Source organism: Saccostrea cucullata, unplaced genomic scaffold, assembly GCF_032062105.1.
Source record: "Saccostrea cucullata isolate Sc308-1 unplaced genomic scaffold, CSIRO_AGI_Scuc_v1 ctg2139, whole genome shotgun sequence".
Classification (NCBI taxonomy): Eukaryota; Metazoa; Mollusca; class Bivalvia; order Ostreida; family Ostreidae; genus Saccostrea; species Saccostrea cuccullata.
This window is the reverse complement of record NW_026926647.1, coordinates 33951-49970: the sequence shown is the minus strand read 5'-3', so window position 1 is coordinate 49970 and position 16020 is coordinate 33951. Positions and strand designations below refer to the sequence as shown.

At 30.8% G+C, this 16020-nt stretch overlaps 1 protein-coding gene across 1 annotated transcript; it reads right to left on the bottom strand.

Moving 5' to 3' along the window:
* Window positions 1-355: 355 nt before the first annotated feature.
* LOC134272298 (uncharacterized) lies at window positions 356-3112 on the bottom strand. The gene is made up of 3 exons (XM_062754543.1): window positions 3097-3112; window positions 1957-2070; window positions 356-670 (listed from the first exon to the last, which is right to left on the bottom strand). Exons 2-3 carry the CDS (start codon window positions 2068-2070, stop codon window positions 452-454), a joined length of 333 nt encoding a protein of 110 aa, XP_062610527.1. The 5' UTR covers window positions 3097-3112; the 3' UTR covers window positions 356-451.
* Between the last annotated feature and the right edge of the window lie 12908 nt (window positions 3113-16020).

Sequence of the window (16020 nt, the reverse complement as noted above, 5' to 3'; positions counted from 1 at the left end):
TATAATCTTGCAAATGGTATCAATCATGCAAGATAAAAACGAACAACTTGCATGATGCTGTTCAATTTTTTACGAATAAGGTCATTATATATATAATGACCATAATTTTTGCAAAATGCTGACTTTAAACAGAGTTGTTAAAAACATATTGTAACATCAACTTTGTCAGTAGCCTTTGGAAACATTTCTAAATCTGCAATATACCGCAATCTGATTAAAATCAGGTCTTTTGATCAGCTCACATAGATCGCTACGAGCGGATAAAATTAAAGGATCTGATTTTAATCAGATTGCAATATACCGGTAAGCAAATAATGCTCTTAATTAATGCAGAAAACATGTTTGACACGTTAAAAAAAATCCATTCAATTGATTTATTCTTTAAATAATTGATACACAAGCGCACACCATTTTCCTCGTCTTCAAACATCGAATGATTCCAAACTATCTATCACCAGTCCCAATCTCTTCTGCCGCGACGACCGCGCCATCCCCCGCGCCCTCTACGTCCGCCCCATCCACCTCGCCCACGTCGGCCTCGGCCCCATCCGCCTCCGCCCCACCTGTCTCGGTCCCATCCGCCTCTCCATCGACCTCTTCCCCGCCTACCGAAAAACTGGGAACCTAGGACTCCGCCCACAACAGCTCCTAATGGATGGCCGCCCGTTAGCTGCAAAAAATACATAGAATTAGAGTCTGACTAAAAAAATATTTATATAGCTTCAAATAAGTATACACTGACATCAAAACATTACTAGTATTCAAACAGAGTAGAAGCCTTATAAAACTGCAAGAAATAAATAGAATTAAGGTAGGATTCTTCTTGTATTTAAAAATTTATGAAATTTTCACAGAATCAAGAAGACAATACCACTAAGTGATGGTATCAGTGAGATTAAATTTGACCGTTTAATGTAAGAAGCAAGGTCAGGTCAAGGTGATTACCTTTTTCCTGGACATTAAGAATAAAAAAAATTACTGTTTCCAATCATGCGATCCCTACCTGTAATTCAAAAGGCTGAATGTTTTTCTTTTTACATAAAAAGATACCACCATTTAGGGCCTATAAGATCAGAGATGTGCAATTAACAAAAATTAAAATTATAACTACGCATGTAATACATAAAGTACAACCGATATTACCAAATTGACATGGATGATTTAAATAAAATGGATATTTGCTATTCCGAATTTCCTCTACTTTTCTTAAATTTTTACGATTTATTAGTTATTTTTATATGCTTCCTATATTTAACCTTTTCTAATTTTCACATATAGTAAAGTTGTTACATAAATGTACAAGATGATACAAAAACTAAAAGTTTGATCGTTTACTAAGAGAGAAATAACACTTTTTACGGATTTTTGGCTCAATTCTGTACTTAGATTTGAAGCATTTAAAAGCCAACATAGTTCCACTACGTGTGAAAAATCTTATTTATTCTATATATATTTTGAAACTTTAGTCCCTTATTATTAATTTAACTTACATTTGAAAATTTCGTCTAGTCTTTGATTGCGTAAAAATTATAACTAAATTCAATGTTCTATAATAATTTTGAGAGGCAGAAAAGAAAATATTTTCATACGCCACCATTCCGCCAAAAATATAGTCCCTGATAATTTTCAAACGAAGTTAACCATTTCTATTTAAAGTTGTATAATTGTGATAAGGAAAGAAAAATATGGTCTTTTGAATCTCTTACATCTAAATATATAAGACATATCAACAAATGTACTTTGAATATTCCATCTAGTCAGAAACCAGAGAAGAATCCTACCTTAAAGTCTGACTAAAAAGATATTTATATAGCTTCAAATAAGAATACTCTGACCTCAAAAACATTATTCAAATAGAGTAGAATTCTAATAAAATGTGAATCAAGGTTATTTTCGCTCCGTTTCCTTGGCAGAGAACTACAATTGCTTCGTTTGAAGAAAAAAATTCAAATTTACCTGATGTCCTAGTGCTCCTCCAACTAGACCTCCCAAAAGCTGCCCTCCTTGTGACGTCACAGGGGTCACCAGTAGGAGACAGAGAACGAGGCAGGCTATTGGTTGGGTCCTCATCTATCGAAAAAAAAGAAAAAAAAGGAGAAATTAGAAAGGACACGCATAAATACAGATCAATTTCCTTATCTCGAATTCTACGGAAATGACGTCATAGACAGAGAGGAAAGGCATGCAGACGATTGGTTGTGTTCTCAACTATATATGGAAGAAGAAAAAGTTATAATATACACAGTTTAAGTTTCTGGTGCATGTATATAAGTAGAACACCATGGATTTCCCCCAATATCTCGAAATCTCAGACATTTTTTTTTCTGCCTGTAATTCAGGAAAACAATTTGAGTAAGAGAAAGGAACAAAACTTAACAGAAAATCTTGACAAGCAAAACAAAACCAAAAAAAAAAAAAAAAAAAAAAAAAAAAAAAAAAAAAAAAAAAAAAAAAAAAAAAAAAAAAAAAAAAAAAAAAAAAAAAAAAAAATAAAAAAAAAACCCAGAAAAAACGAGGGTCCACTGTCAGTTATTATTTACAAGAAAGAAAATAATGAAGATCAGACGATGTTATCTTTACGGCGGTCACATCCGTATTATGATATTGAACTACACCAAAATGACATGCAAGGTTTGACTGTAAATCACAGTTTTTACTTGGTACTCCGTTTACATGTTTTTTTATTAATTAAATTAGTTCAAAGTATACATTTGTAAGAATGTCAGGTAATTTTCAATTTTAGATTGAAAATTGATAAAAGACACTTGTAAGTGAACATCATATTAATGCTGAATGCGCGATAATGTAAGTATGTTGTTTTTCAAAAGTTTATTATATTGCAGTTACTCTTTAAAAAAAAAATCTTAGTTGAAATTAATGCTTCCTATGTGTCTTTTTTGTTGGAGCAAGTAAAGCATAATAAAATGAATCTTGTTAATCCGGGAAATCAATATTTATCAAACTCCTTTATATTTTTATAATTTTAATAGCTTTTACATTCACAGTAAACATTATATGTACAAAGAAAGAGTAAAAATGCAACACTTCAAAGAAGAAACAATACGATAAATGTATATATGAAATACATAAACTTACTGTGTATATTTTGGACACCTCACACCAAGTGAAGTTATATAAAATAATTGGGTTGATTTTATAACAATATGTAGATTTAATTTCACGCAAAAGTGATTAATCATTGCAATATATTAAAAGTTTTGTTACGTATACACAAGTACGATCCGCGCCTTTGCGCATTTCATAAGGAATAAACTGTCAAAGAAAATTGATGAGAGTGATTAATAGTGACAAGTTATAATCAACATTAAAATTTTGTGGTTATTAAAACAATTATAACATAAAACAAATGGACTTGAGGAAATACGTACATATAAATAATGAAAAGTAGATCTAGTTTATTTGGCAACGAATAGAGAGGATCGATGAAATTTTTTGACGTTGTATTTAGAACAAACAAAATTTAAATAGACCCTACTGATATACTTAAAGAGTTTTTGTTGTTTCACGAAAAGACAGGGAGAAAGGGGGGGGGGATGGGGGGGTATATAACTTAAACGAATAAAGAGTACGTTTTTTTTATCCATTTCAAATGATACTTCAGCTATCAACTTTAAATGAAAAAAATTATCGTATATGAGTTTTTTACATAATTCGACACAACACATCTATCAATGGTTGAGCCATCAAAAAATCTTCGATATATGGCAGGGAATCAGTTGTACATATATTGAAAGGTTAAATAGGTACATGTATTTATGCTGACACATTGTAAATCTGTAAAGTACAATTAATTTTTAAATAACATTTAAAAAAAAACTGCATGAACTCTATATACCTGTTAACAAAAAATGTTTCCATAAATAGAATGAATTTATTAACTGACTATATGAAACATATACACTGAAAAAAAAATACTAATTTTCTTATAAAAATAATATTCACTTTATTTTCGCGACATATATTAGTTTCCCGAGATAGTTATTTAGTATTTACATATTACACGAAACAATTTTTTCGTGAGTTGTGCTTTTTGTTGCATAGAATCCTTGACAGTGCCAGTATTCGCGAGAATTAAATTTTCGCGCGCAGACGACTCTAGTTATACCGCGAAAATAAAGTTCTCGAGCGCGCATGAAAAAGTGATTTACAGTAATATACGTACGCTAGGCGTATTATTAGGTATGGTGGTTTATTTAAAAGAAAAAAGAAAATAAGTTTCGTCAAGTACGTGCGAGATGACCCTAAACAATTAATAAGAAATAAAATTCAAAACGTAGGCAATTATACTAAAACATTTTAACAGTTCCTCGTATACAAGGAACTAAAATGATAATCAATCATTCAATGAAGTAAACAAAATATAGGTCACTTACAAATTTGGAATATTTATAAACAATGTCATAGTATTGATCTATAGTTTGATCTTTAAGAAATCCAGTTCGTCCTAGAGTTCATACGTGAATTTTATATGTCGTGTAATGTAATACATTGTCACAAGTCATTATCTATTTTGATAAGTAAAAATATGCAAAAAGATTGATCGATCATCTTCTTCGGGGAAAAAATAAATGATTTATAAATTGTAAGTTCAGCATTTTGGAAAAAAATGCTGATAGGAATTTATGGTTTTCTACTGTTATAATGTATGCACAGGCACTTGACGTTACTTCTTTTTCTTTTAATAAAAAGAATATACCCATATCTAATAATAATTTAATTTCAATTGTAACACGTCATTTGATTTGTTAAACGTTTTTTTCATTTCGTATAACATAACTTGCCTACGTCACAATGAGTTACGTCAAAAACGTATCACTCCGCTTAACGTTACTTTTAAAATATTGCTCAATTTGAAGCCTTTTTCCGGAGGAAATATTGTCTCATTGTCTACACTAAAATTAAATGATAAGGAATGAAGCTTATTTCAACTTATGTTATCCGATATAACAAAACTTGGGACAGTTTACGCTTTCTTATAAACCGCGAAGCGGTTTATAAAGCTAAACTTTATATTATATAAAACATAAGCTTCATTCCTTAAATAAACATTAGGAATAGGTATATTTTTTATTAAAAGAAAAAAACTTAACGCCAGGTGCCTGTGTATACATATATGTACTAGTATACTGTATGAGTGTAAATGAGAGAGAGAGAGAGAGAGAGAGAGAGAGAGAGAGAGAGAGAGAGAGAGAGAGAGAGAGAGAGAGAGAGAGAGAGAGATACAATCCGTTAACGTATAAGGAATGAGACCTACATGGTACTGATTTTAGAAATGAATTTAATTTTTGAAAATTCATGAGGACATGAACTACCACGCTCCACGCCTGCACATTTCATGAAGTTCATTCGCGCATTATCAATGATCGATATGGTAAATATACTGTATGCTGGCGTGAAGCTTTGTAGTTCATGTACCTCATAAATTCTCAAGTATTGAATTCATTTAAGGAATGAAGCGATATATAACATAACTTGGGGCAGTTTACGAAGCGGTTTATAAAAAGGCGTAAACTGCCCCGTAAAGTTCTGTTATATCGTATAACATATTAAGCTGAAAAAAGCTTCATTCCTTATAATTTAATTTCAATGTAGACAATGAGACAATTTTTCCATTTTCAGGCTTCAAATATAGCATATCCTTACAAACAAACGTCAAGTGGAATAATACGTTTGTGACGTAACTCATTGTGACGTAGGCAAGTTATGTTATACAAAATGGATAAATCCGTTTAACCAATCATGCAAATGACGTGTCACAACTCAAATTAAATTATACATGTATATTGTAATAATTGCATTCTTTTTCTAAAGATTTGCTATATTTTTGTCATTTTACGATAATTTTTTTTTTTAAAAACTACTATTCATCTTAAGTTAGTTTATTAGAAACCTTTTTTTCTACTTTGCAAAGCATCCTAAGGGGGGAAATATTTGGAAATATAAATACATGTATACATTAAACATTATTATCTCTAGAGAGACTTCCTCTACCAGATTCAACTCAGCCGGGGGTGGGGGTGGGGGGGGGGGTGGTCCTACCCTGAGTTATACAGTGTTATATACCCCTAAGCCAATCGTGCTTATGTGTGGGACGGGAGGGGGGGGGTCCATCCCCTGCCGATCAATGAAATTGAATTACACATATTTGGTTGTTCATGATCATTCTTGAAATGAGTTCGATCTTTCAAATATCTTTGTTAGAATTTTGGAGCGTAACAAAGATCTGATTTTATTCAGACTGATCAAAATCTCAATATATTCCGGAATTTTCGACGCTACTATGTTCATTTTAACTTATACAGCGCTCCCTTCGTTTCCAGTCTTGAAATTCTGGCAGAATTTTGGCGGAATAATATTGATAACATCCATGAATCACCATTTGTATTTCTATTTTCATTGATTTTTCTGACAAAATATACAATAACAGTAAGTATATGACCCAGATAAACTCTGTGTGCATAATAAGTTATTCTTCCTTTTGAGGCACATGAACCTGATTTTTATCAATAAGTCGCTAAATATTAAAGCCAAATATTCAAAAATTCTAGACTACTCCTTCTATATTTTTAACAAACGACTTATAGATAAAAATTCAGGTGCCTGTGATTGAGGCAGGATGGAAAATCTGTAATATACAGTGTATTAGGCCTAGCATTTCAGAGTTTCCGAAAACCAAATATTTCTATCAGTCATTCGGACTGATGACTTAATGTGTTATACCAGTCCGAATAAATTTTACTAGGATATACATTGTACAGTGTGAACACAGATATAGTGCAAAATTCTTAACAAATCTTTGTAAAATTTTTTGGTTATAGCAAACACCAGACCTGTTTACTCTTACGACTTCACCGTATTTTTAGTCTAAAATACGTCTCACGTTTTGCTATTAGAAAAATACGGAAATAAGAAATACACTTGTTTAGAATTGAGAAGTTTGATTTCATTGTGATCTGTCTCAGTTTCGTGCTTTTTAGTCGTTAAAAAAGATTTCAAACAAAGTTATGTCGGTTTTACAAAACGCCGTGTTATAAAATGATCATAACCATGTTATAAAACCATGTTTTAGTAATCAGAAAAGCAGTTGTTCACCATTTTATTAAAATTGACGTTCTTATAAATGCAAATCTCTCTAATAAAAAATACTGATATAACGAATTATAACGAATTTACGGATAAAGCGAACTGATTTTGAGTCCCGTTGATGTTAAATATAAATAATTTAATTTCAGTTGTAACGCATCATTTGATTGGTTTTAACGGTTTTATCCATTTTGTATAACATAACTTGCCTACGTCACAATGAGTTACGTCAAAAACGTATCACTCCGCTTGATGTTACTTTTAAAAAAATGCTCACTTTGAAGCCTTTTTCTAGAGAAAATATTGTCTCATTGTCTACATTGAATCCGATTTATCAAAACTTGGGCCAGTTTACGCTTATTTATAAACGCTTCGCGGTTTATAAAACGTAAATTGCCCCAAGTTATGTTATATCGGATAACATAAGTTCAAAATAAGCTTCATTCCTTGATGAGAATTACATCTTTTATACTTAACTTTCAAAGATCTCCAAATTTGATTAATTGAACTGACTTTATTTTCTTTTAGCAATTGTATATAAAATTCAATTCATAATAAAACCTTAGTTACATGTATCAAAGGTATGTTTTGAAATATTTGCTTATGGTATGAAGACATTGCAATAGGTTAAAGTACAATAAATTGATAAGGACAAGCCCTCACCACAATTGGTCACACCGACTGCTATTAGAGCGAATTTCAGTGAACATTTCGATTTTCTATCGGTTTTGCCGGTAAGACCGATAGTTTTCGGAAACTCTGGCATTTCCATGAGGATCGTGTGTAACAATATCATTAACTCTTTACAACTTACAGAATTGCTATGCATAATTGAATAAAAATATTACTTTAAAACTTTATAGCGGGGTACATACATCATTTAGCGTAAATTACATGTGTGGAATATTTATTTGGCAATATATTGAAGATTAAATGAACTTTTTAAAGTGCGTAAAACGGTAAATGCTGATTTTGCGTTAGAAAGTGGTATATATACTGCGGGGATGTTGGATAATAAAATAAAAAAGTACATGCATCACTGCATTACATGTGTGGAATTTATTTGGTTTACAGTCACTTCGTACACAAACCGTCGTACAAGACAATTTCTTACATAGCTTTTCCTATGTGATTTAGCTTTCCAAATAATAGAGGTCTACCTGTACACAAATGTGTTTTGAGTTAACTAAATCCTTGTCAAATTCATTCTCTTAAATTAATTCTTAAATAAACGTTATTTTTTCTTACAGTGTATTTTAAATTTAAATATTTTATTTGTTAAATATGTTGTTGAAAAACTTAATTAAAATGGATTTCTAATTGTCACAAAATTATTATACGTAGATTTTATATTTCTAAAAAGTTTTCTGTTATGCAAGTAATTAATGCATGTTGATGTAGAATAAAATATTTTATAGCATCCTAATTTATTATATTAAATAGATATATAGTGTAGATAGTAAATGCGATCTAAATGCGATCTAAATACATGGTGAGAATATAATGGTATACAATTTTTCTTGCATTATTTAAATAAAAAAAGTTTTAAAAACTATACAAATTGTTAGTTTATGAATTAGTAATCATTTTTTACCAAAATGTGTGTGTTGGTTTAACAATACTTCTTTGATGTCTTTGATGTTCCTATCAGGGAAGTTGAATTAATTAAATGTTTAGGGAAAAAAAACTTAAAGAAAAGTAACATGTTCTTCGTGTTATCTAACATTATTTGTATAAAATTAAATCATAACGATTGATTGTAATATAAATGTTGTGTACAAGTATTCTGGTTTTTGTGTACGAGTACTTTTTGTATACGAGTTGGTTTGCCATTTGTAAAAACCTATATATACAATGTTGGATTGCTAAGGCATGTTGTTTCACCTAGGTATTTATTTTAAACCTACCTAAAGTAGTTATTTTTACCTATTTTTTTGCCTTACGTACATTTTATGGCCAAGCACAGGTTCAGTGCAATATAATGAGCTCCAGATTTATTGATCATACCGAAAAAGATAAAAAAGAGATTACTTCGTAAATAAACAATCTTGCATAAAATACTATACAAATTGTTAGTTTAATCATTTTTTTACCAAAATTTTGTTGTATAAATACCTATGTAGGTAGAAATAGTCCTTAGACTGGACCTGGTGATGTCTAAAATTGCAAGTATATCTGATATTTTGGTAATTGCCATTTGTAATATACTAGCTTTGCTCATGTTGTTTCATTTTTTCCCCATTTACCTGATCATGACAAGGAGCACACATTCGGGCTCAACATTCTGGGTATACACTTTCTCCATTATGATACTAACCTGCTCTCAGTATGTATTGTTTTAATGGTCTTGTCACCCACATGATGCAGTTTTAGGAGGGACTGCTCTAGAGTTGCGAAGTAAAATGCTGATCCTTTTGTCAAAGGTTGGAATTCACTTTAGATGAGACCGTATGTACCGAGGTCCTGTGTCGCAGTAGGCGCTGGCACAGAAAAGATCCCTCTCTGCTCAATGGCCCTGAGTGCCGATATAGATATAAATTTGCAGCCCCCCACCGGCAATTGGTGGCATCTCCATATGAATGAAAATTCTCGAGAGAGACTGTCATTAAAACAACCAACAAAGGAACACTAATGGGCATTTGGGCTTTAATTAAAATGTTCCTCATCTCTTCATATTTCATGTTGTTCTTGTAGAGATGGAAAACGGAAACAAAGAGGAGAGAAAAAGATACCATTGCAATATGTGTGGAAAAGAATATCTAACAAAACAGGGTCTGAATCTTCATCTCCCATCACACATGGGGATTAAACCCTTTCTGTGTAGTTATTGCAACAAAGGATTTTCTCAAAATGGAGCTTTAAAGGTAAAGTATTTAAACTTTTAAAAGTTTTTTGTTTATGTGTATTGTTTTATTTCTGTTTTATTCTGTGCTCCTGTGATGAAATCGCTGGGATATAGTGTGACTTATGTGGTCATAGTTAGTTTTTAAGACTTTTTTGTTAACAATTTCTGTCTGTAAATCCATAATAGTTAGCTTTATGTTTAGCTTGTAAGTACTGTATAGGGGATTAATTTCACGGGTTGTAATTTTCACGTTTTTCTCTTCTCTGACACTGTCGCGGTTTTTTGAATTCGCGGAATTGGTATGCAAGAAAAGTTTTCTCCCTTATCTATACATATTTAAAACTTATTCACTGTTTCTTGAATTCACGGATTCATCAACACCGTGAATATAGCGAATATTAAAACTGCGAGTTATTTTCCCCCTATACAGTAGTGAGCTGATTTTTGATCTGTTACTTGGCATTAAAAGTGAAATACTTCGTTTCAGGTCCATATACGAAAGCATACAGGAGAGAAGCCCTTTAGCTGCAGTGAATGTGAGAAACGCTTTAGTTGTATGTTCTATCTAAAAGCCCATCAAAGAACTCACACACATAGTAAACCCTTCCAATGTCAACACTGCGGGAGTAAATTCACACAGCTCTCATCCTTAGGTACGCATGTGAAGAAAAACTGTAGACAGCTATTTATGTAGAATGGTTTTTTTAATTCCACTTCAGTATTGCCTCCAAAGAGTTTTTATTTGTTCTCACATCTGCAAACCTCTGGGTTCATTTCAAAGAAAAAGTGATTTAAGTGTAGAGTTATGGAATTAACATTATATTTTAAAGAGATATTATGGTAAATTGTCTTACATATCCAAACTGTACAGTTTGCTCTAATTGGTCAGTTATTCAGCAATGGATGATTCCAGTTGTTCGATTGTTCTGTTTGATATGTACTTGCGTGAGATTATTCTACATGATGCAGCCAGGCATACTGAAACAAGTGTCTTGAGATGTCAAATGGTATTACACTGAGTGTATTATAGTTAGTGAAACTGAAATTATTAAGTTTTGCAATTTCATATAAAATTCATGAAATGTCATACAGAAAAAAGCAAAACCTAGAATCACTTAATTTATTTTCCAAGTGTGGAAGTAAAAAGAAAATAAATATATTTAGCTATGACTTATACTGACATATCCTAGTTGACCAACATTTATGTTTTAATAATTGATATAGAATGGACTTTTACAGTTCTATATAGTCTTCATATATATGTACCATTACTGAACTGTTTGGATCAGATCTTAATCACAAAATATTTAAAATTTTAATTACTTTATTATAATTGAGATGCTCTGTAAAATATCTTTTCTGTTTGTTATTTTTGTAAAATAAGTCTGCATTTTTGCAAACACTGCGGCAAATTTTCCTGGAAAATTATTTTTGAAATAACTGATACAAATTTCAATAAGTTTTCAAAATAAAACTTAGTGGCACAGAAATATGAATTACATGTGACATAGATGAAATAACCTAATATATATTTTTTTGTCTCTAAAAAGATATAAAAACTTAAAAATTTGGTAGTTTTCAAGTACGAAGTAATGCAGATTCAGAATAAATTTTCTCTGTCCATCTCTCCATGATACAATGTTGACTGTTTACATTTTCTTTTAGAAATTTCCCTTTTGATGGTTTGAAACATTTATTAGTCTGTTATGTTTACAATAACATGTTCTTGTATATCAACATTTGTGTGAGTTTTTTTTTCATTAGCTCTACTGGTCAGAGACCAGAAGAGCTTATGTGATAGTAAGGTGTCTGTCGTCCGTCCGTCTGTCTGTCTGTCTGTCCGTCTGTCTGTAAACAATTTTTCAAAACGCTACTCCTACTACAGTTTTGGTCTGATTTCAGTATAACTTGGAACACAGGTAGACTACACTAAGATACATAACATAATTTTTTGATTTCGATGAACGGTGTTGCCATGGTTACTAAAAATAGAATTTTCTGTGAAATTCCTTTAAAACGCTACTCCTTCTTCGGTTTGGGTCTGATTTCAATATTACTTGGCACAACAGTAGACTCCACTAAGATACATAAAATAGTGCATCGGTTTTTGATTTCGATGAACGGTGTTGCCATTGTTACTAAAAATAGAAATGTCTGTGAAATTCATTTAAAACGCTACTTCTTCTACAGTTTTGGTCTGATTTCAGTATAACTTGGCACACAAGTAGACTACACTAAGATACATAAGATAGTGCATTGGATTTCGATTTCGATGAACGATGTTGCCATGGTTACTAAAAATCAAATTTTCTGTGAAATTCCTTTAAAATGCAACTCCTTCTACAGTTTTGGTCTGATTTCAATATTATTTGGTACACAAGTAGACTACACTAAGATACATAGAATAATGCGTTGGTTTTTCATTTCGATAAATTCAGAAGTGTTGCCATGGTTACTGAAAATAGAATTTTTCTGTGAAATTTCTACAAAACACTACTCCTCCTACAATTTTGGTCTGATTTCAATATTATTTGGCACACAAGTAGACTACACTAAGATACAAAGAATAGTGCATCGGTTTTTAATTTCGATGAACGATGTTGCCATTGTTACTAAAAATAGAAATGTCTGTGAAACTACTTCTTCTACAGTTTTGGTCTAATGGCAATGGCTTCTTTTCTCATCCTTTGTTATAAGTTCAAACCAGTAGAGCTACAGTCTCGACAGAGACTTCTGGTTTTTGAAATGAAATAAATCTGAGAAATGAATTTTTAGCTAAATAATATAAAAACAGTCTTATGTTCCAGGCTATTTTCTTTTTTTCTACTATGATTTTTTCTTGTTTTTTTTTTTTATTTTCCTGAAATAAATAGAATAAAAATGTGCACAGAAATGTCGCTAGGATTAAAAAAAAAACACTGCATCTAAATTAGAATACTCAATGTAACATTGATTTTGATGTCTTGTTTAGAATTCAATATATAACACAAATATGCAAGTATTTGTTATATTTTGAAGGTTGTGATTTAACATCTATTTATAAATTTATTTAATTAAACTTTAGAATGTTTATGCTTGTTAGGAAATCAGATGAGTATAATATTTATTTTTCTAGTCGTTTTCTTTTTCCCCGGTTTTAGAAGTTTTTTGACTTTGTTTCACTCTTCAACATTTATCATTTAAACGTAATTGATTTTATCTTAATTGTGTAAACTTGCTTCCTACTGCATGAAATATTAAACACTAGATTTTAGAAATAGTATATGATCATACTGAAATACAGAGTTCTTCATACATGTATGTACACCTGTGCAAAAATATTGTATTCCAAAACATCATATTTAATTAAAAATAGTATTATAAAATAATGTACCACATGTTAGTAATTTTGTCCATAACTATGTGGCTAGGTAGAAAGCTTGTCTTAAAAAGATATTAAAGATAAAATCATCATTACAAGACTATCTTCACTGTGTAATCTGTTTTGAAAATGTGATGTATAAAATACCATTTAAGCTAGTCATTTTCATGTTTTCTAGTCAATCACAAATCATTGCAAATCTGAAAGTCATTTTGCTATATTTTTGAATGGCTGCAATTAAAAGCTAATGATGTATCTGTCATAATAATATTCTATCACTGTTGAATGTAGGAGGTCTTTGAATGTTTTCAGTTTCAAATGAATCTTGATTTTGATGTATGACTGTTAAAATTAATGATGATTGTAATGACTCTCTATTTATGTATAAATTACTTGTTTAGGAGATCATTTCATACCTTCAAATCCAAATGGTCAATACATCTTTCAGTAAAAATTTTTGCAAACCCATCTGTGAGATGTTTGACATTTTTCATCCTTTGTAAGTTTTTTTTTCAAAGAGAAGGGGGAAAAACTTTCCATTTGGAAAAGGTCCTTATTTAAATCATTATGGACTGTGTTTGAAGTGCTATTTTGTATTTGTGCCATAGTGTTAAAAGGTTATTAGATGTTTTTGAGTATTTAATGTTTGAAAGTACGTGAATATGATGTCCTATTTAAATATGGAATCAATATGATTATTATTTTTTCTATAGAGCTGAAATTAATGTGATACTTTTTTTTGTCTTCTTTTTTTATTTTAAAGGGACATGGAAACGGGTTCAATTGAATATATTTTTTTAACATTTTTAATGTTTACAATTCTAAAATCAGGCAATTCTTATGATCAGCAAAAATTTGAAAGTCATTTGTTGACTTACAAATGAGATACATAACTTAAAATTCTTTTTAATTTTAACAAGGCTCGTGCCTTGTTTTTGTTTGCATATAGAAAATATCATGTTTATAACAAAACAAGATTCAACAAGCCATTGGAGGCTAATTGTATTTAGCAGGAATGTGTACTATAAAGAAAAATACTGCTTTGAATGAACATTAGTATATTTAACTTATGTAAACAAAGACATGGCATGTGCTTTGTTTACACACACATACAAAAAGGAATGGGAGCTGTAAATCTCTCTTGTATATCAACAACTGGCAGTCAAATTTTTTATAATCATTAAAAATACACTAGTTATAAGCATTGTAAAATTAGAAGTGGAAAAAAGAAATTTTTTTCTAGCTGATACTTTGTGAATGTCCCTTTAAAATATCAGATTTATTTTAGATACCTACCAGATACATTCCTTTGTTACAAGTTACCAGGAAAGTGATTTTATTGAAACAGCTTCTAACTTTTCCAACTTCTAAAATTACTATTTAAATAAAGACTAATATTTCTTCTAGATCATATTTTTAACATCATGACTAAACAAGGTCCTTTTTGGCTAGTTAGTATAACAAAATTATATATTTTACTATGTTAGTAGATATCTTGTCAATTCATAATTCCTTCCTTAGTGCTTATTGCCACAAAAAGTAACTTTGTATAAAAGCGTAGTTTTAGTTTTTTCTTCCTCAGTACTTATTTTTTATCAGAAACTGTTTGCTTTTTTATACCTGGTAATGTAAATGCTTTTCTGAATAAATGTATTTATTTTTTAATTAGATTATGTTAGTTTGTTAGTATGCTTTTGCCTACAATGTTATAGCAGCTGTTAGTGATCAAAATTTAATTATGAGATGATATATCCTACATTAAAGTTTTATTTTAAAAGATTGTTAATTGTTCTTCTTCTTTTATTTTTCCTCACGGTCTTATTTTAGAAAAAATCTTATTTTTCTATTAAACATATTTAAATTTTTATGTGTATATTGTAGATAACTAAGAAAATATATCTTTATTATGGAGAAAATTACAGGGTGATGAAAATGAAGTCTTTTTCGTAATATTTTTTTTGTGAAAAGGGGCACAGGTTTTTGACATCATTGACAGCGACTTTTCAGTAAATATGGGACTTGAAAATTTGCTTCTTGTATCATTGATTATTTGCAGAATCATTTTCTTGCACTTGGATTGTGCACACAATCTGACGTCGATATCAAAAAAAAAAAAAAAAAAAAACAAAAAAACGTTGAGGTTCTGATGGACAATATTTCTCTAGCTTTGGAGACAAGGACTTAATCAAGTTGTTGGGAAGCTCATGGGTACTAATCGTGCCTCCTTATTAGCAGACCTCCTTGTATTCAGATGAGATATGATTAACATATTCAAAATCTTTTATTCGAGAAGAAAACGCTGTGGTTTTAAAATTGCGATTTGCAGCTCTCCACCGACAAATGGTGGCGTCTCCAAAAATTACCGAAATATATCGAGGGATGTTTAACAACAGACATACAAAACCAATCAAGTATGTACGGGGATCTTCACCAGTTATTCCATTTACTCTGGGCCCAAGGGTGTTTGTAAAACAACCAGGACAAAAACTCTCTACATCCTCGGTTGGACCTGTAAAACGAATTTCTATAAGTAATTAGGGCCCCGCAAGGATTTGCGGGTGCCCTATAGTAATCACTCTGTCTGTCTGTCTGTCCGTCTGTCATTCTTCCGTCCACAAATTTTCTGTTTTTTCCTAATAACTTTTTTATTGTAGTCCAATTAAGTTCAAATTTGGTATGGTAGTTCAGTAGGCAAAAAGACATATTTTGA